The sequence below is a fragment of the Prorops nasuta genome, unplaced genomic scaffold (assembly GCF_024137725.1).
Source record: "Prorops nasuta isolate Cenicafe-Biocafe unplaced genomic scaffold, Cenicafe_Pnas_1.2 PNAS00015, whole genome shotgun sequence".
NCBI classification, from domain to species: Eukaryota; Metazoa; Arthropoda; class Insecta; order Hymenoptera; family Bethylidae; genus Prorops; species Prorops nasuta.
The window spans coordinates 1,492,395-1,512,536 of NW_027116812.1; the positions used below are offsets into that span (position 1 = coordinate 1,492,395).

The 20,142-nt window shown below is 34.9% G+C and overlaps 3 protein-coding genes across 9 annotated transcripts in view; all 3 read right to left on the reverse strand.

Moving 5' to 3' along the window:
- Positions 1–112: 112 nt before the first annotated feature.
- LOC136778922 (putative pyridoxal-dependent decarboxylase domain-containing protein 2) lies at positions 113–8,829 on the reverse strand. Of its 2 annotated transcripts, none has more exons than XM_066736110.1 (10): positions 8,675–8,829; positions 8,373–8,558; positions 7,440–7,853; positions 7,080–7,361; positions 6,940–7,002; positions 6,622–6,858; positions 6,204–6,548; positions 5,791–6,076; positions 5,432–5,689; positions 113–5,355 (listed from the first exon to the last, which is right to left on the reverse strand). In XM_066736110.1, exons 1-10 carry the CDS (start codon positions 8,738–8,740, stop codon positions 5,105–5,107), a joined length of 2,388 nt encoding a protein of 795 aa, XP_066592207.1. In that variant the 5' UTR covers positions 8,741–8,829; the 3' UTR covers positions 113–5,104. The 2 variants fall into 2 exon arrangements, with proteins under 2 accessions (XP_066592207.1, XP_066592205.1); XM_066736108.1 differs by having other exon boundaries at positions 6,940–7,011; positions 8,675–8,828.
- A 574-nt stretch (positions 8,830–9,403) lies between these two features.
- Positions 9,404–10,659, reverse strand: mRpL12 (mitochondrial ribosomal protein L12). The gene is made up of 4 exons (XM_066736288.1): positions 10,229–10,659; positions 9,905–10,133; positions 9,695–9,826; positions 9,404–9,626 (listed from the first exon to the last, which is right to left on the reverse strand). The coding sequence occupies exons 1-4, from the start codon at positions 10,288–10,290 to the stop codon at positions 9,510–9,512; spliced, it is 540 nt and encodes a 179-aa protein (XP_066592385.1). The 5' UTR covers positions 10,291–10,659; the 3' UTR covers positions 9,404–9,509.
- Positions 10,660–12,462: 1,803 nt separating this feature from the next.
- step (cytohesin steppke) overlaps positions 12,463–20,142 on the reverse strand; it is a 34,213-nt gene continuing 26,533 nt past the window's right edge. For 4 of the 6 annotated variants that reach the window (XM_066736285.1, XM_066736287.1, XM_066736283.1 and 1 more), the window contains 5 exons: positions 16,244–16,849; positions 15,985–16,096; positions 15,121–15,351; positions 14,961–15,030; positions 12,463–14,869 (listed from right to left, as the gene is read on the reverse strand). In XM_066736285.1, the coding sequence (XP_066592382.1) occupies positions 14,782–14,869; positions 14,961–15,030; positions 15,121–15,351; positions 15,985–16,096; positions 16,244–16,849 (1,107 nt within the window). In that variant the 3' untranslated portion in view covers positions 12,463–14,781. The remainder of the gene's footprint in view (positions 14,870–14,960; positions 15,031–15,120; positions 15,352–15,984; positions 16,097–16,243; positions 16,850–20,142) is intronic. The other 2 variants (XM_066736286.1, XM_066736284.1) reach the window with 1 other exon arrangement.

Below are 20,142 nucleotides of genomic sequence, written 5' to 3' on the forward strand. Positions count from 1 at the left end.
CGGTCCCACAATCGCCAGGAAAAGCCAACAGTGTCCACATTGAGCCAGGTGCAAGGAAGCGACCCAAATCTCTACGCCGTAACTGAGCTTTGAATTTACAATGGCTAAACCGAATCGTAAATCTGATCTTAATCAAATAGCTTTATTACATGTTATAAAGAAAAACACGTTCGATATTTTATCGGCATAATCAGTCATTTCTCGTTCTTTGATCATTCATATACCATAATCCATTCTAATGGAACGGATTTAATTTCGCCAATTCAACACGAACTATGCAAAATCCATTTCTGTTGGGCGTGACGCGCCTGCGCCTGCATACGCCTTTCGCCGATTCATGAAAAAATTATTGCGTTCTGCGAAGAAAGTAGAGTAAATGTTCTGTTGGGAATTGCATTTGTATATGAGAACTAGAAAGGGGGCAAAAATAAGGTTAAACTGCGCGTGATTTTCGAAGGATTTTTCATAGTGATCGAAGTCTCTGTATTTGTATGTCATGTACAGTGATGACTATAGACGGAGAAACTTCAATGCTCGCATAGGAAAACGAGAATTTGCAGATTTTTTTCGTGTGAGATGCGATTGTATGATCGAAAGGCACACACAAAGATTTCTAGGATGTTTGTTGGATTTAATTGTTTTCTAAATTATTTGTGGTAAATATAAGATTTTACTAGCTAAACACTCTCTGCTTAAAGGGCACGGTATGCTCGTTCATTATACATCGTTTATAAATACGAATTAATATAAGCGTCTGCCTAGGTATACACCTTATTAACATCAGAGAGTTATTAGGAAAAGCGAGAGACGGTTTTTACATAATCTTTACACTTTTGTCGCACTCTGAAGAGGTGTGCTGACCTTTCGTTTATAAAACATTCGACTCCATTTGTAAAAAAACGTTATTCGACCTAGAACAGTACGTTGCTATCTAGAAATATACGTACGTGCGAAACGAGTTACCAAAATAAGCGTGGTATGAAATTGAACCAATATGTGCGCACATATATTTGTAAATGAGCAAAAGTCAACGTTTAAAAAAGGGGGTATCGCAGGAAATGTCGAGTGTAAAAAATTTTAATATCCTTGTGTTCAATTGGATGAAACTCCAATGGATCCACTGCCAGGGTACTCAGGCAAATAGATACTTTAAGTACAAATTCACAATGGAATATACACGCGTTCTTATACCTCTCTTTTAGTTTTTATATATGAAGAAACAGATGATTTACACGTGAATATGGCGCATATTTTAAGAAGGATAAAGGAAGGATTTGTCAGAAAACTATGACTTCTAGGTTTCTTTCTTTTAGCTGCACTTTTTACAGTTTCAACTTATACGAAAAATAAAATCTAAATATACAAAAAGTTGCAGAAAGTGCAGTTGATGGAAACACGGCTTTTGTTTATTCGTGGAGAAGTTCTCCATATCGCGTATTAATGCTTAAATTTAGATAAATTTAAGTAGAGACCGTGGCGCGAAAGATTCTCCCGCGATTTCTAGCTTTTTAATCGATGAGTTTTTGTGCGGTGATACTCAAGAACCAAAAAAATAAGAGAACTGAGGAGGAGAAATTAGTTATAGAAGACTTTATATTCCGCACAAAATTTGCAGCGAGTCTGTAAATATGAATGTGTATCTGATGTTGGAGCGAATGTTAAGAGAGCGTGTGGATAGAATGTATATCCAATACCTAAGAAAACGATGATGAAGAGGGAGACGAAGCACTGAAGCTTTTTGCATGATCGTTCCAATGGCGAAGTTGGATGATTCGTGCCATTCCGAGATTTAGAGAAAGAATGTGGTCCTTATCTCTGTTTTATTTGGAATGTACGCGTATTTAGATCGATCTCCTCCTCTGTGTGTAGAATTACGAAAAGTTTAATTGTTTTGTGCAACTGTCGCCTAATGCCAGAGAAGAAAAAAACAAAGAATAAAAGAAATCGGATATTTTCCGATAGTGATTAGGACAAAGAAGCATCGACAGAAAAAGAGAGAGAGAGAGAGAGTTTAAACCGTTGTAAATAATTGTAATATTTATTGAAGAGAAATAGCGACACATAGGGTAGCGATATATAGATTAGTAGCTAATTTAATATAAACATCGATGAATTTTAAGTGTTAAGAGAAAAGGAAAGAAGATAGATGAGAGTGGAGTAAGGAATAGAGGAGGAGGAGAAAAAAAGGGAAAGTAGGACATTTGGCTGAAAATGCTGATTGTTCGGTTTTCATCTTTTGCGGAGAGGAAAAGTATCCTAGTCAGTAAATAACAGTTGCGTGGATGGTGTACAAATGTGAGTGTGAGTGTGTATAAGCGCATACGGTCGGCGGAACGAGGATCTCTTGCCAAATTTTACAAGCGGCTCAATTTTTCAAAGTTAGAAAAAAGCTACTCTTCTCTTTTAGATAATTGTACTACTCTACTATTATACTACAACTTATCAAGCTACCATTCGTCAAACTATATTCGCGCAACTGTCGCGCCCATTTTAGATCTTAAGAGGATTCATCAGCCACTATTACTTATGCGAAAAAAAGACTATTATTCACAATAATCAGACACGTTGAGCTGAAGGATCTATAATGTTACATGGCTATATTATTTGCGCTCTTAAAACCAGAAGCAATATCACGAAAAACGTCGGGTTGATATATTCCAATGAAGTATTTTAATCGAATAATTGTTGTTGCGAATAATATTTATAATATTTAAAAAGTGCTCTGATCATCATCTTTGTACTTACTGGTTCCGATATTGTTGTTTGGTATATGGGTTTGTTTCGTTGAATAAGAAATAGTCTTACGAAACTCTCCGGAGCATTTAAAAAATGGAAAATCGTGATATTCGCGAAGGGATCAATGTTTTTGTAATAATAGCAAAGAAATAAGCATTGCAGACTGTGACGAATTCCATCAATGTTGCTGAAATCATCCCGTATTCTAATCTTAAATATATGATAAGAACGAATAAATTTACCGTCTTCACGAAATCAATTTTGTACGTTTTATACGTTTGAACTTAGTTTACACACGAATAATTTCTATCGTTATTTTTCAATACTCTGATTATTTATTATTCGCTTTACAAAATACAGTAACGAATTGTAGCGGTATCGTGAATAATAATAATAATAATAATATTAATAATAATTATTAATGAGAATAAAATAGTGATAATAAAAGGAGCATCGGCGAATTACAAATGAAAATATTGTTAAATTATTCAAATAACTTTATTCTTATCATTTGTTAATCCGTGGTGATAAGGGAGAAGGGTTCTTTATATAATTTAAAACATTCAATTTAATCTTTACTTTGGTCAAATTTTTAATTTGCTAGCAAAATTTTTTATATTTAATATATGACAAAAATAATGCGCGATATTTCAAGTAAATACGGAATCAAAAGGTAAAACGATGGGGACATGGAGAAATCAAGTGACCCTTTTTAATTTTCTAATATTATACCCATGGTAGAAGTAGTATAATTATAAGACACAAAGATACTATTTCCGATTAGTAAACCAACTTGGCCTAGAAGAGACGCGTAAGTGGCTATCATGGCACCGAAGAACACGATTAATGCAAAAGATAATTGTTCTTGTTTCAAGATTGGAAAAAGACCTAAAAGACGAATGCACATTGTAAGACTGATACTGGATGAATCAAGTATTTCAACAATTGCTTGATGTTTCTGTATATTCGTATATTAACTAAGTACATGTAATCTTTTCTAATCTATTTCGTGTTTTCGTATCGATTGAAAAATGCATTTCTCCACTTTTTCTTTTAATGCCAATGAGAAGCGTCATCCTATGTAGTGAATGTAAAACTGTTTTCATATTTTTCGTCTATTGCAAGAAAATATAATTAGCGATGCAAATAAATTGTGAGAAAAGTGACGGCCATTACTTTCGACTGATTTTGTTTGTATCAAAACAATGATTGTGTCCAATTGCCATATTCCAGATTTTATTCCTCTTATTGTAATGGTATAAAATAATGCAACAAAGAAATAAAAATTATTGATAAAGTATAAGTTATATTTATCTCTCATAATAGACATGATAGACAGCTTGCTATTGCTTAATTCGTAACATTCGAAATGCCTCGATTGCAGTAGCAATACTTTATTACAACATTTTTGTATATAAATATACATACAGCCTTAGTTATTTTTTCTGCATATATCGGTCAACAATTTCTCGAATAATTTAATTTATTACGTAAATATATCCTTATATTTACTTATCTGGCAATTTAGGAATCGCATATAAATTCTATTATATTGTACAGTTCATTTTTTAATATTTTCACATGCTGTTCTACACAATTTTAAGCTTCAATATCTTTGGTGAATCACTGTCCAATAGATTTACTATTAAGAAAATCTTTTTATTAACGCCAACTCTTACCAGTTTCTACGAGAAAGGCTCATATATTACAAGGATGCTTTGCATTTGTGTAGCAACTTCAATAAATCAGAGAAATTACTACAAATCGCTAAGTTATCTTTTTGTGTTAATTACAGATTTGAGAAACTTTGCATTATTAACATATTATTACTTAGTATTAAAACGCAATAATTAGATCTTCTACATCCTAATCAGTTAAAAATTCTACTTACAGACTGCACTGCATTATTTCATTATCGATTCTTAATCAGTATTATATCATTTTATACCATTTAAAGGCAAAATTGAAATTCTTAGTTAATCTAGTTATTTAATTTATGCGCGAAATATCAATTTAATTTAAACGCATACATTATATAAATTGGTAAATAAGTACAATTGCCAGCCATAAATGCAATATTGAAACTACAGGAAAGAATAAATAGAGCTATTCTAAAGTGGCAATCTACATATTTGTAATAAAACTATTCAATACACAGAAAAACAAGCACCTTCTTATTTTAATCTCTTATTATTTGATAAGCTCGTCTGTTAAAAGGTGGTAGGACTAACATTTAAATAAAAGTAAAAACTGATCTGGTATTGCAAAAAATATTGGCCTTCGACACGACATTCGTTCGGGCACAAATCTTTCAATTAGATTCAATAAAGCTGTGTGAACATTCGCTTCTCAGCGCTTTACATATTTACTACGACTTGATTTCTGCAGCTTCTTCCTTGACTTGTGGATGAGTCGTTGTATTCGTTATAACGGGCATGCTTTTTCCACTCTGCAAGCTGGAGTGACTGGAAGATCGACTGTGACTTTGACTCCCAGCTCCAACTGGAGTTTGCACAAGAGGCTGAGGAGGGGTTCTTGCTCCAGAGCCGTTGCTAGTCGCAGAATTCGGTTGCAACTGCATGTGATACTTATAAATATTTTCTGTGCTTTCGACGACGCCTATTAAATATATAATTCTCATTTATTACAATTGATACAAAAGAATCTTTTGAAAGTAAATGAAAAAATATTTTACCAGCAGTCAAGTTGAGACTTCGACCACGCACTCCAGTCTCTTTCGACGGTGGACTCCACCAATTGACAAAAGTTCCTACTACAGGTACATGTCTTAGAATTCCTTCTTGCCAAAGTTTTTCGGCATTTTCCCTCTCCAAGTCGATTTGTGCAGTTTCTATACCTCTCTTAACAACTTCCGATATAGTATCGAATAATTTCGAGTTTGCTTCAACCTCTTGGCCTTTTTGTAACACTAACGAAAGTAGTTCCGCTACGTCTAATAAACAAAAATATATATTTTTACTAAATTATATTAATTCCGATGGAAAATTCGCTGAATAAAAATAATACAATAATTTCTTTATAAAAAAGGGGTACCAGTATCTTGCGTAACCATTCCAAATCGTACACATGCTAAGCCATCGGCTCCTTCTCCAAGAGAAAACGCTACATCCGTACTCCTCAAAGCTTCCACAAGTTCCATATTTAATCTATTCAGTTCCTCTTTCGCTTGGTCAGTCATAACGTGAATCCACGTAGGTGGTGCGTATCGGACTCCACCCAAACCTGCCCAGCCAGGCATTTCTACCAAATGTAGACAGTCATTCTCTGAGACCAACCGAACGAATGTATCTTTGTGTTCCACTGTTGCCAGCAAAATTTCCTGAGACAGAAAAATCGCGTTTTATTATGTTTACGTTATTTATTCATTTAGTTACCGCCATGACCAGTATTAAACTTTAATCCTATGTTATGTCAATGGCACTTATTCGATTATCGAATGAACTCACTATTTGCTGCTCCAGACAGGCTACCATATTATCAATGTCTTCCGTAACTGGAGGTTGCTCAGGTGACTCCAATGGACAAATACGAATGGCAACTCCGTGCTGCTCAATCTCACAAAGTTCAATTTGTATATTTTTTATGTCTCTTTGTAGAATCTGACCTAGCCAGGAATTGAGTTTATCGTAGTAGGGTGGTACGCGTTCCATCATATGTGAATCACGGTCTGCAGGTACAAATTGAAATACTAAAGCACTCGCCACCACCTCGAACAGATGAGAATTGCCGATGGGATTAGCAAGAAGCTCACTAATGCTGTACGGTCCATTCTCTCCTGCTGGAATTTGACTCTGCAATTAGTACCATACTTCGATTAATATTTTAAACAAAAATGATAGTTAGCTTTTAATAAAATATCAGTACCAATATTTTGATGCAATTGAATTTTTTAATTTTGTTATACAATTCTTCCACAGCCAAAAAACATCGTCTAAACCTATTCTGTATACCATCGCGACCCAAAACTTGCAATGTTGCCCAAAGTGAGAGGGTTGGCAAACGCCTAGATAATGAATCAGCCATTAAACCAGATACTACTGCTAATGTCGTATCCCTTGGTGTAGGTCGACCTCCTTTGGTATCCGTTTGCCTGTACAATGTCTGTTATAAATGATTAAGGAAAGTAAGAAAAGTAATTTAATGTATATTTCAAATAATAAAGTTATTTAAGATAAAGGATACAACTACTGGAAGGCATGGTATACCCAGCCAAATCCCTAGAGGTAAAGTTATGCTATCCGCTATCTTGGGAGGCTAAAAATAAATTGTTTGATCATTTATTTAAAAACTAATGACAGTAAAATTTTGAATATAATTTGTACCAAATTTTTAGCAGTATTGCATAAAGCTAATGCTGCCAAGGAATTCCCCCGAAGGTGCAGCCAAACATTATATTTTTCGCAAATTGCACGCAAACGGCTGATGTTATCACAATGGCCAGTAAGCACTGAGCCTGCTTCAGCAATAACCAAGAGCGGTGTTACGCCATTGGATTGCGTATCCTCGACTAAACGCCTCTCTAAAGCTGAAACATCTATGCTATGTTTGGATCCAAATACTGTATTTTGTGGTATTGGCCTAACACAATGCAGTGGCAGTGAGAGCTGAAAAATTTGAAATCAGAATTAGTATTGGTTCAAGGGAATTGCTTACAATTAAGAAAATTAATAGATTTGATTTACCTGTCTACACAAGTGCTGTACAATGCCTAATGGAGCAGCTACAGAGCTGTATATCAGTGGTAGAGATGGTGCAAGGGCTGTAAAGCCATCTTCCATATACCTAGGATATTTTCTGTGTAGAGCTAATCTTGTTACTCTAACTAATCCATCTAAATGGTCTTCATGAAAGGACGCTGCACAATCGACAAAATGGAAAATATGTATTAGCCATCTTGTTATATCAGTTGCCAATCGACTGGCTAATTTCTGAGTATGAGATCTAGGAAGAGCAATGGCATATGCAGAAACTGTATTAGCTATTAGAGCTAACTTTGCAGTCTCCGTTAAGATTGGTAAATTTGTAATTTGGCTAGTTGTTATCCTTGTTGTCCCATCCTCTGCCATTTGTGGAACATCTTCATATATTATCAAGTCCTGTACAAATATATAAGATACATCAATTTTACTTGCATTATACTTAAGCTTGAAAATAAAACAGTATCAAACTTGAATAAATTTCTCAAGCATACAACGTATTCAAATGCAGCCTTAAATGATAATTATATCGCTACAGCCCATGATAATTACACTGCCATTTTATCAGAGCAAGTTTTATCATATGTAGAACATTTAGAATGATAACACAAGAAACTAATGAGGAAGTGGAATTAAAATGGTTCTAAACATTCTATATTTAAATAAATGTCTTTATTTATGAAAAAGGCATGCTGTTACACAAAAAATAAGAAAAAATTTTGTTTGAAGCATCAAATGTTTGGAAACTTATTTTTTATCGCAATGCTAAAAGTTGAATGAATCATATATTTAATCGAAGGACAACCACGTGATACAGGGAAATAGTAAAATCATATGAGAATCGACCAATGGGCAAGCTTGTGTGCAGTTTCTGCCAATCGGAGCGAGCTAATGGAATCTGGCAGGAATTATATTTACCTGAATCAACGTTAATATTTCTTCGGGACTCCTAGGCTGGGTAAGAAATCCTGAAGGATTTTTCCTCGCGTTTCCATTGCTTTCCCCAGCCCTCTCTACAGCTTCTTCTAGACGGGAAATCACTTGGGATGCTTGAAACTCCAGTACACCTACTTCGTTCAGCGTAGAACCCTCTCCGGTGCTGACCTGTCAAATAGCAGAAAACCAAACAATATTTTGTCACATCACTTGAAAATCTCAATATTCTCGAGCATCGATTTACTTTATTAGTGAGAGTAAAAATTTCTTTCTTTCACACGAACCTCTAGAATGGATTGTGTTAAACCTTCCATCGTCGCTTTATCGTTTGTGTCAGCCTCCTCCGCCATCGTGGCACTGTGGCAGTAGTCGTGGCGCAGGGCCGCACCAATCTATTTTATCCTTAAAAAAATGTATATAATGTAATTGTATATCAACCCTCCCATCAGAAATCAACAACCCATAATCTTCCTCGCGTTAAACTTTTATCCTGAATAGAAAACGCTTAATACGATTCGAATCAACTAAATTGATATTTTACCTAATCTACAATCCTTTAATTTTTAAATACTAGAATAATTTAATATGTATATCTTTACCCCCTATAATTTAAGTTTTTTATCCAATAGATTTTTAAAATATTTTCATTTTATTTCTTCTGTAGAGGATATATTTATTCATAAACAAATGATTACTTAGAATCAACCAAGTACTAGATCTAGAATCTATAAATTATTTTAACATTTTTAATCTCTCGATACGGCCCTTATTTCATCGATATGGCGGCTCCTAATTTTGTCTATTCAAGTAAAACGGATCTCAAATAATGTATTACATGTCCATTTTAATAAAAAAATTTTACTTTAAATTAATATTGATAAGGAATATTTAATAATAAAATCATAAAGTTAATTTAACTTTTTTCTAATACTTGTATCTTACAGTTTTTGAAACAATAAAAATACCTTATAAACTCTTTTAACAGGATTGTAAAATAAAAGTTAAGGACTCTCTTATATCTAAACAGGATCAAATTTATTAAAGAACTTTCACTGGTGAACAGCTTTATTAAATTTTCTTATGAATAATAAAAAGTGAAAATATCCCTATGCTTTTACATTAAAGGATTTCCACTTCCCCACCAACTTTTTGAATAATTTCTACAATTTTATCTGCTTCGGCTTTTGGTATTTCTGCTTTTACTATAGTTGGTACAGCTTCAACAAATTTCTTGGCCTGTTCAAACACAAAATGTTAATACAAATCAACAGTTTCATTAAGATAAATGTAATTGAATTAATTACCTGCACAAGATTCATTTCAGGCAATATATTTTTTATTTCTTTGATCAATGCAACTTTTTGATTAACATCAAACTTGACTAATTTCACTGTAAAATCTGTCTTTACCTTTACTTCCTCTTCTACTTTTTCTTCCTATATTAAAACATATTTGTTTTTAATTAACTTGATCTTTAAAAATATAACAATATTACTAATGAAAAGTTTAAAAACCTTTGGTAAAGCAGCGAATCCTCCCATGGGCATTATAGGAGCATCTGGCAAGTTTAACCGTTTTTTTAACAGATCACTCAATTCTGCTACTTCGATAAGATTCAGAGCAGTAATATCCTTTGCAATTTTATCAATTTTAGGATTTACTGGTCTGTCAACTCCAGTAGGTGGAGGAACTGGCAATGGCTCCACTTTTGCAGATTCAGTTGCTGTTTGGCATACTGCTCCACTAAAAACAAAAGCAAAAAATTAACAAAATTTATACTTAATATTAGGTTATGTAATTTTCATATGTATATAAAAAATTATTTTAGGTTAATTAACCATTTGTGTAAATGACGGAGCTGTGAGAAATTTCGTCTTGCCGCTAATCGTAAGGAATACATGATTTTTTCCTAAATTAAACTTGTATATAATTTAAAAAATGTTCCCCGTATTATGCTTTTCCTGAATATGTAGATCTATTAGTTTATTTTGTAAGTGTAGGCCAAGACAAGATAGGTAGGTTGAGTTGGGATTATAAGGAATAATGAGGGAGGGCGACACTTTACCACCCATTATAGGAACTTTTTGTCTACAGGGTTGACAGCACTGAGAGCACAAAGAGTTAAGATACAATCCATTCCACTGTATTTTAAGAAATTGTTCAATTATAAATTGAGAAAAGTTAAAATTCAGAACACAAACATAACACACGCACTAAGCACTGACAATATTTACAATTTTTAAATATATTCCACCGTATTTTAAAAGATTTTTTAATTATGAAGTGAGAAATGTTCAAATTCACAACATAAACACAAAACACGGACTAAGCACTGGCAGTATATTTACGATTTTACAAAATTATACCACTGTAATTTAAGAGATTTTCTAATTATAAATTGAGAAAAGTACGTATTGACAGCACAAAAACAGCACACGCACTACAAACTGACAATATTCACGACTTTTGAATTTATTAGAGTATATACTGATAAATTATTTAGTCAAACATTGAGAGAAACACGAATTGACAGCACAAGCACACCGCGCGAACTACGCACTAACGTTTTTTACGAGTTTTTCACTGAATTCACTGTATTTTGGGAGATCATTCATTCAATAACTAAGAAAAGTTCGAATTCGGATCACAAACACACCGCGGGCACTACGCACTGATGTTTTTCACGAATTTTTCACTCTTTTCACTGTATTTTGGGATAATTTTGGATTCTGAATGGAGAGAAGCACGAATCTCGCTGAATTTGTTGAAGAAAAGCGTGGAAAGTACACCGGGGCGCGCGAAAAGTGAGAAAAGTGAAAAAGGTCCGGTCGGCCCCGGTCGCCGTTAGGAAAATTCGAAAGGCCCGTCGCGGCGGCCGATTCGGCAAACCAAAATAAACATGGCTGCTCGTCAAGCCGGTGGTGGGCAGGTGGGTAGAGCGGAGAACCTTCTCGCACAAATCCGAAAACTGAACTGATACCAGTTTTCGGATTTGCAGGTCCTACCCTCTCCCCAACACCGCCCGACCGCTTTCCGCCATGTTTATTTTGGTTTGCCGAATCGGCCGCCGCGACAGGCCTTTCGAATTTCCCTAACGGCGACCGGGGCCGACCGGACCTTTTTCACTTTTCTCACTTTTCGCGCGCCCCGGTGTACTTTCCACGCTTTTCTTCAACAAATTCAGCGAGATTCGTGCTTCTCTCCATTCAGAATCCAAAATTATCCCAAAATACAGTGAAAAGAGTGAAAATTTCGTGAAAAACATCAGTGCGTAGTGCCCGCGGTGTGTTTGTGATCCGAATTCGAACTTTTCTTAGTTATTGAATGAATGATCTCCCAAAATACAGTGAATTCAGTGAAAAACTCGTAAAAAACGTTAGTGCGTAGTTCGCGCGGTGTGCTTGTGCTGTCAATTCGTGTTTCTCTCAATGTTTGACTAAATAATTTATCAGTATATACTCTAATAAATTCAAAAGTCGTGAATATTGTCAGTTTGTAGTGCGTGTGCTGTTTTTGTGCTGTCAATACGTACTTTTCTCAATTTATAATTAGAAAATCTCTTAAATTACAGTGGTATAATTTTGTAAAATCGTAAATATACTGCCAGTGCTTAGTCCGTGTTTTGTGTTTATGTTGTGAATTTGAACATTTCTCATTTCATAATTAAAAAATCTTTTAAAATACGGTGGAATATATTTAAAAATTGTAAATAGTGTCAGTGCTTAGTGCGTGTGTTATGTTTGTGTTCTGAATTTGAACTTTTCTCAATTTATAATTGAACAATTTCTTAAAATACAGTGGAATGGATCGTATCTTAACTCTTTGTGCTCTCAGTGCTGTCAACCCTGTAGACTAAAAGTTCCTATAATTGGTGGTACAATGTCGCTGTCCCAATAATGAACTTGCAATTCTACCATCCACGAAATGTCTCGGAAAATCGAACGTAAAAAACCGTTAAAAGTTTATTACTAATTAAAATTTTCTTTATTAACTATTTTAAAATTATTACATACAGCATTAATTATAATACATTTCGTTATAATAAATATACATAATTAACAAATAATAGTATATAACAAAATTTACAAGTTGGATGTATTAATATATTTGAAATTAGAAAATTAATTAAAATATAGTATTTGGAACGTACATATGACTCAATGGTGGTAATATTACTGTTTTTTAAATATTGAGTTTTTAAATTATATGATCTAAAGTTCAATGAACAAGTATATTAGTTTGTCCAAATAACTGACATTACAATAATTTAAAACTATTAACAGAATTCAATTGAATAATCCCATGAAATAAGAGTCTTTTTAATTCACAATTTCCATGATCTTATTAAATCATCAATATAAACTGTTGATCGTCATTTAGATTGTATATTAAATTAATTACTCTGGCAGTAATTGGGAAGCAAATCAAGTAATTTATGTAGATAAAGTATTTGTTTCACGCTTATGTAATAGTAACAAATAATTTTACTAACACAACACTTTAGATATTGAATGAATGTCCAAAATGATTCGACTCTTGCCAAAAAAACAACGCAAAACAAAAATTCGAATGTTAATGTGTTTTGTAAATTTAAGTTTTCTACTTACTTCAATAAACAAAACATTTCCAATAATCAAAAATATTTTTCGCAATAACATGAAAGGCTTAAATGCTATCATTATCGATTCTATAATTAAATCTGATATTTCATTACTATTAATATAAACGGTAATAAGGCGTTTTCGATGTCAGACATTTTTTTTTGTATTTCAAGAAGAAAGTTTCTATAAGTTCTATTTTCTTATATGCATTCGACGGCTGACGTTAGATTTTTATAACAAATAACTAGAAACAATTTCAAGGCCCCTACTTCTAATAATTAATTACCTTTCTTTTTTCATAAGCTTCTCACATCACATATTTATATATAAATATATATGTGTGTATCTTTTGTTTATTGACATCAGAGACAAATGTACAAAGCTAACATTAATTAGGACTGAATAAAATAATTGTTTGTTTGTCTTAATACACAATTAAACGTGAGGTACTTAGTAAACGCAAATTACACAGAACGTATATAACAAATTACGATGCCGACTTATAAAAATTTACAATTTATGTACAACGAAGCAATTTAGAATACAGATTTTATAGACAAATCTTTTTTTCAAGCTACCCCATTATTTTCTTACTCATTGTTGTAATTATTACATTGCAATATTTATAATTTACGAAATATTACATTTCGTACAGATATCGATATACGCATATATTTCTATAATATATAGATCCAAGAAGGGACGATTAAATCTACACAATCTTTCTTCTAATTGGCTTATCGCGCCATACGTATAAACTGTACGATGATGTACAGTAATGAATAATTTCCGTAAATTGAGAGCTCATACTTATCACGCATATCTACACACATTTGCTCAAATAAATACAAAGCTATCACATAAATACACTTCCCTTACTTTACTCTTTGTTCGAGTTTAAATCAGCAACTAAAGGACAGAGCATATAGCCAACATTTCTTCTTTTGGAACAATTATGAACAACATAGACGTGTACAAAATAAATATTTCGTACCTTTTTTTTACATACAATTGAATTATGCATATCGCAGCTTCACAATTGATCGAAGCTGCCGAAAATGGTATATGGAATTTTCTCAAGGCAAAATTTGACATTGGCATGTTCCAATAAACAATCATTTTCGACTAACGCTTTCTAAATAATTTTTGTAAAAAAAATTAAATCACACTAGGTTACTTCGCAAAACTACTAAAAAATTAATATCACGGCTATTCAGTCGCGAGCATTATAATTATTATCAAAGTCGATATTTTAACAATTGGTAGTAAATTTTGTACAGTGTGTCAACAAATGGCAACAGTGAGTGTTGCCTTATAAATTACAAATGAATAAAGTATACGTCATGCCGAATGCAACCCAATTGGTGGGGAAATTGATGTTTCTAGTATAGATTACATACAATCAATCAGTAATTCAAAACCTTGGATGAAATTTGCATGGTGTTGGAGGATGTCAATAAATATGGCAGTCTGCTTTGGAAAGTATTCTAAAACAATGCGACTGCCGCTTCGAGTTCTTAAGTCAGCTATCCATTAAAGTCGATGTTCCAAACGATTCTTGACCTGTCACGATGCAAATTGGCTGATTTTTCTTCCTTGTTGCGTCGAAGACAACATTTCCATTTGCTCCTATTTCCTCGACGCTTTCGGCGTCGTATCTAGATCCAGCCTATTGATCTACAAGATCTATGGCTGTGAAATATGCACAACGTTCCTGTGCGTGCTCCAAAACGCTGAGCGTACAGTCTTGTTCATCGAGCTTCTCTAGAGGCTCCAATATCGATTTTTCCTTAACTCTTCGAGTGGACGTTTGTCTTTTGTGCCTTCTTCTTGCGCGCTGCTAGCATGTCGTAGAAAGGATTATGCGATATACTTTGCCTGAAATGAATTTCACTCGTTTAGCCATAGATTACAAGAGTAGTGAAAGCAACGAAAAAGCAATTATTTAAATGGATGACAGAAAAATTACCTCACACATTTTATCCATTCGTCTTTTTCCTCGTCGGTAGCAGCCGACATTCTGTACACTGTATGTTTACCTGATGAAAGAACCACGCAATATTATGAGCTCAACGTTAGAAATATGCAGTATTACCACATGGAAAATAATCTAAGAATCAAATTTGTACCTTCAACGACTTTTCCTTCACTGTCGGTCTTACAGGCTTTGATGAATTCCGAGCCAGCAGCGTAGAGCTCGAAACAGTGGGGCTTGTGGCGATCCTGAACTTCCCTAACTTGAATATTTTCTAATGGAATGATTCCACGAGGCTCCTTATCCGTCGTGTACTCAAAATAATAAAGGCAGTTGTCGTTCAATATGAACCATCGTCTCTTCCAACTCTTGTAACGTCCACCTGAAACAACGAATTTAATTATATTACCTCGGAAGAGAATTCTGATATTAGTTATCAAATTCGAGATACTCGAGCGATCGTTTCATCTATCAAATCACAAGAATCGGTGTATTTACACGAACTTTTGCAAATTAAATTATAATAAACGTAACGTCTGTGGAAGAAAATTACAGAATGAATAAGAGTACCGAAAGAAAAACTCTGAATATAGACTAAGAAAGAACCAATGTTTGATACATATCTAGCACCCGAGTCAAGAATCTGGTAACTGAATCTCGTCATTTGCATTATTTACCTGCTGTCTCCGACAGGGTAGCAGAAGGAGAAAGCGATAAAATAGAAGAATAAATAATCTTATAACGATAAACATTCACTAATTGGTTCTAATACAATGGAATCAACCTCTCTCATTACTCAATTATTAAAAAAAAACTCATGCAAATATTCACTCGCTCATAGTTCATTTATTCTCATTCGAGTCTGATACGAGGGAGATGTCGACATGATACGAATGCGTGCAAGCAAAATGATTGTCTTGAAGGACCAACTGATTGAGTGTATTTACAGTAGAGAGCAAAGGGTAACTAATGAAATATGAAGAAGGTACGACGAAAAGTAGCCAAACTGAGGTGCTACCTTGCTTCCACAGCCATCCTTCTTTATCAGGATTGAAGAAAGTGTGCATGAGGTCATTGCCATCGTCCTCTGGGATCTTGAAGGGCTCCGTTTTGATGCTCTCGTACAGACTCTGCAAAAAAGAAAACGTTAGAACTTGTTGGTAACGGTAAATCGATAGATACAACTAGTAGGATGGCATTTAATGAATCTTGGAGGGAAAAACTAAAGGAATGAGAAGAGGAGAGATGTCGAGGAACCGAGGAAGAACGATACTTACGACAAGGAGCTCTCGTGGAAGATCACCACCGTTGTTGATTCCCCTGTTCATGGAGATGAACTGTTCAACGCTGGGCTTTTCCTTGACGCTTGGATTGTGGAGGGACGTGTTGAGCATGATGATGGCGAAGCTGAGGACGTAGCAGGTGTCGGTGTTGGTGAAGATGTTGGGATTAAGCTGGCAATACCTCTGGGCGAAACACTCCATCATCCTATCGATCTTTTGTGCTTCCCCAGGTAACCGGAAGGACCAGAGGAATTGCCTGAGGGCCTGGACGAGGATGAGGTCGGTGAAATCGTGAAGCTCCACGAAGGCACGAAGGACTTTCTGGTTGAAGTCGTGTTTTTCCCCCAGATAGTCGCCGATGGCCGTTTTGTTCAGGCCCTCGCCCTTGTAGAGGAACTGTGCGATGTCCTCAGGGGTCGCTGCGAGCAGGCTGTGCTCGATCAGGTACTCGATGCCCTTCTTAGGATCCATATTGAACTTCTTGCGACCAATCGAAGTCTGCTTCGCCTTGTTCGATGGCTTGCTCTCGTCGCTCGCCAGTCCTCCACCTTCCATCGCCTCCATTTCGGCCACAACTTCTCCCAGCTCATCCTTCAATTGCTGCAAATACAAAAACCATGCAGTTGATCGATTCTTGCTGTATATATGTGTATATAAATATCAAAAGAACAAAATTCTTATTCCACTTAAATACTAAATTGCTAAAACTTTATTTTATATCCTTCGATTGCTGTGGTTTATACGTGATTGTGGATAACCAACTTTGAGAGAGATAGGAGAGTTACGGGAGAGGTGTATTTTGCGAAATGGTATTTCTGAGCGATAGGATCATAACGAGTGGAAATAATTCACAATTGCGGGGGAAAACGATTTTTCGTCGGACAAGGCCGATCGTTATCCTACGGATGATCTGGGGAGATTAAGCGGTAAAATCGATGTAGTTCTGTTTTGTAAATTTATAGATTCCTAGAAAAATTATAAAACAAAATGGCTGCTTCTCCGATGAAAATTGGTAGGGAGAATCTGCAGTATTTTGAGTGAATTGCAGCTCGTATAATTTCTGCATTTATTTTTTATGTAGAAAAAGATATTCGCTGCTGTGTAACTTTCTTTTACCGATCGCAGCGCTCGGAATATAATAACGCGTGTTCTACCAACTGTGCAGGAAATATCTCCGAACTGTGTCTATAAACGATGCCTGATCAATCGATGACGTCATCGGGTAGTTCTACCGATAGGAAATTTCCAATTAAACAATTTTTAATTGTCAATAACTTTTTTACGATAACCTTCCCAGTGCCGGAAATCAATTTTTAAGACCTTCGACAATTGCAGCTCCTTCATAATAATTAAACTCGACAACAAATATCGAAATATTCTAACGACAAAAATAAAAGAGTGATCGAAAAACAAAATCTTGTAAGAATTTTGTTTTAAAATCAATTATTGTTGCAAACTTCAAGTGGAAGCCATTGTAAGGTGGTGGTTCGTAATTGTAGTGTGGAGATATTGGTGAAGTAACGTGGTTCGAAAGGGAGGTTTATTTATGGTTGATGGGGGAGTAGGGAATAAATCTGGTTAATGTGAAGGAAGAATAAGGGGGGAGGGGGAAGGAGAGGTTTATCGGGACGTCGATCAAGGCGTAGGTAAGGGCACACCTTGACAACGGGACTATCGAGAAGGGTGAAGAGGAGAGTAATAGGGAAGTCAGTTAAGGTTAGATGGAGGGAGGAGTAGTCGTCGACACTCAGAAGGCTACAACGCGTTTTCCACCCTACGAGGGTGGATATACATTACATTTGCCTTTATAGACGCCTTTCCGAGTGCGTTCACCCTGAAGACCACCGCTAACTGCCAGTCTTGCCACTTTTCATACGTCGGAACCCTACCCGTGTGCAAATTTACCCTCGCTAATTTCCTCGATCAAACACGCAAAACCACCCCCTCCCCCTCACCCTTTCCATACCTCTCTACAAAAATTCTATCGAACGCGTTCGTTATTATAAAAAAGTTTGTAATTGAAATTTATATTTAAAAATTGTCTTTTATTTCTGCAACAAATTTAACTGTTCAAAATTCATTGTCATAGGCGTAGCATCGAGTGTTTTTGCAAGACAATTATGCAGTGCAACTATTTTAGCGCAGTTTTAAAGGGAGGATGGTATATTTTTTTCGTGGACTCGATTCTACGTGGAATAACGGACTCTCTCGTTTTGTTATTTGAACGCGTGTGCAGTATCGTCCCGAGACCGAACAGTTTTATGAGGTGATAAATAATATTATATGCCTCTCGCGTGTGCAAGTTTTTTATCTTTTTTTTTATACCAAGCCATTGTCTCACGTCAGAATCGATCCCTTTTCGCAACTATTGTGGATTCGCATTAATTTCCACCATTGTACTTCGAATTATTCGAAAATTCGTAGAATCTCTGAGTGAAAATCAATTTTTCTGTTTACTTTTAGAGGGTTCGAGGAAAGAGAATCCGGAAAGGGACAAATTAAGGCGTGGGAGGATGTTTGTACCGGAAGTGAAGAGTTTTTGAAAAGATTTGAGAGTTTGGATAACGCGAATGTGGATCGTGACTAAAATATTTGTGTTTTGATGAATGAAATTCGTGTACTAAAAATGTTAGAACGAAACTTGCAAAAATATTGTTTTGCGAATATTATTTAAATGTATATCTGCGAGTTTCGGTACTAAAAACTAATACTATTCAATTTTTAATTTTTTCTTGTATAATTACTTGTACAAATTAGTGTTGTAGTGCACAAATAGCGATCGTGCGAGTGCGAATGATCTAATTTGTCCCTTAAACCCTTTTTGAAGTAAAATTTGTGTTAAATGGATTAGTTCATAAATAAATTGGTCTTTTTGTCTTAGTATTTGTATACATTATTTAGGAAATGGAAACTAGACACGAAGGGGGGTGGCCTCGAGGAGTGGAGGGAGATGCATATGATTCTCCAAACGCTGAGTGTTTGAGAAATCATCTCACGTTTTTGTCGACAGGTGTCTCATGAGAATACACGGCTAATGTTGCTATAACAGTGTGTGGACACGTTTTAAACTGTATCCGGTTAAAAATAAGTCGAGTTTCCTTGTCGCTGGACCCTAATAAACAGCCGGGAATCCGATCTTCCGTTTTTGACGGGACAGAAAAAACAAAACAGAGAGTAGCAACGCGGAATGAACTCTTAAAAACGAGGGGAAGAAAAGTGGAAGTTTTCCGAAGGCAGAAAATCCATCGTTGTCTCATCTTTTTTTTTGTGTAACCTAAAGGAGGGTTGATAAAATTTATAAAAAATCTCGTGTTACATTTATCGTGGATTTTTTATTTTATCTAAATAGTAGATAATAGAACCGCGTTGGAATATTGACATTTGCAACACATGTAAAAGTGGAAACAGAAGGTAGGAGAATGGAAAATCATCAACAATCCTATTTTCAAAATTAACAGAACGTTATTATAATTTTTCACAAATTTATTTTTTTGGTTATTATTTTTTTTATCATTTGAGTAGAAAAAAGATTGAACTGTTATAAAAAAAATGGAAATTCGAATTTTTCCTCGTCGAGAAAACAGGAAACAAAAAATAATTAAACGATATTTGCTAAAAATTCACAAAAGAGTAGAGAGTAATAAAAAAGTTTTTTTAGGATTTATTATTGTTCTTTACCTCTTTTTACGAGAAAAGAAATTAAAGGGTTTTGGAAAAGTGGAAAATTAACCATTTCCTAGTACAGCAGAGTGGGAAAAAAAGGACGAGTGGAGGATCATATCAAGAGGTTTTTTTTAAGAACTAGCGGAATGCTATTGTATTTCGTATACACTTTCTTTCGTCCTCCGCATCCGGTGGATGCGTGAGAAAACTTCGTATATTCGTAAGTAGAA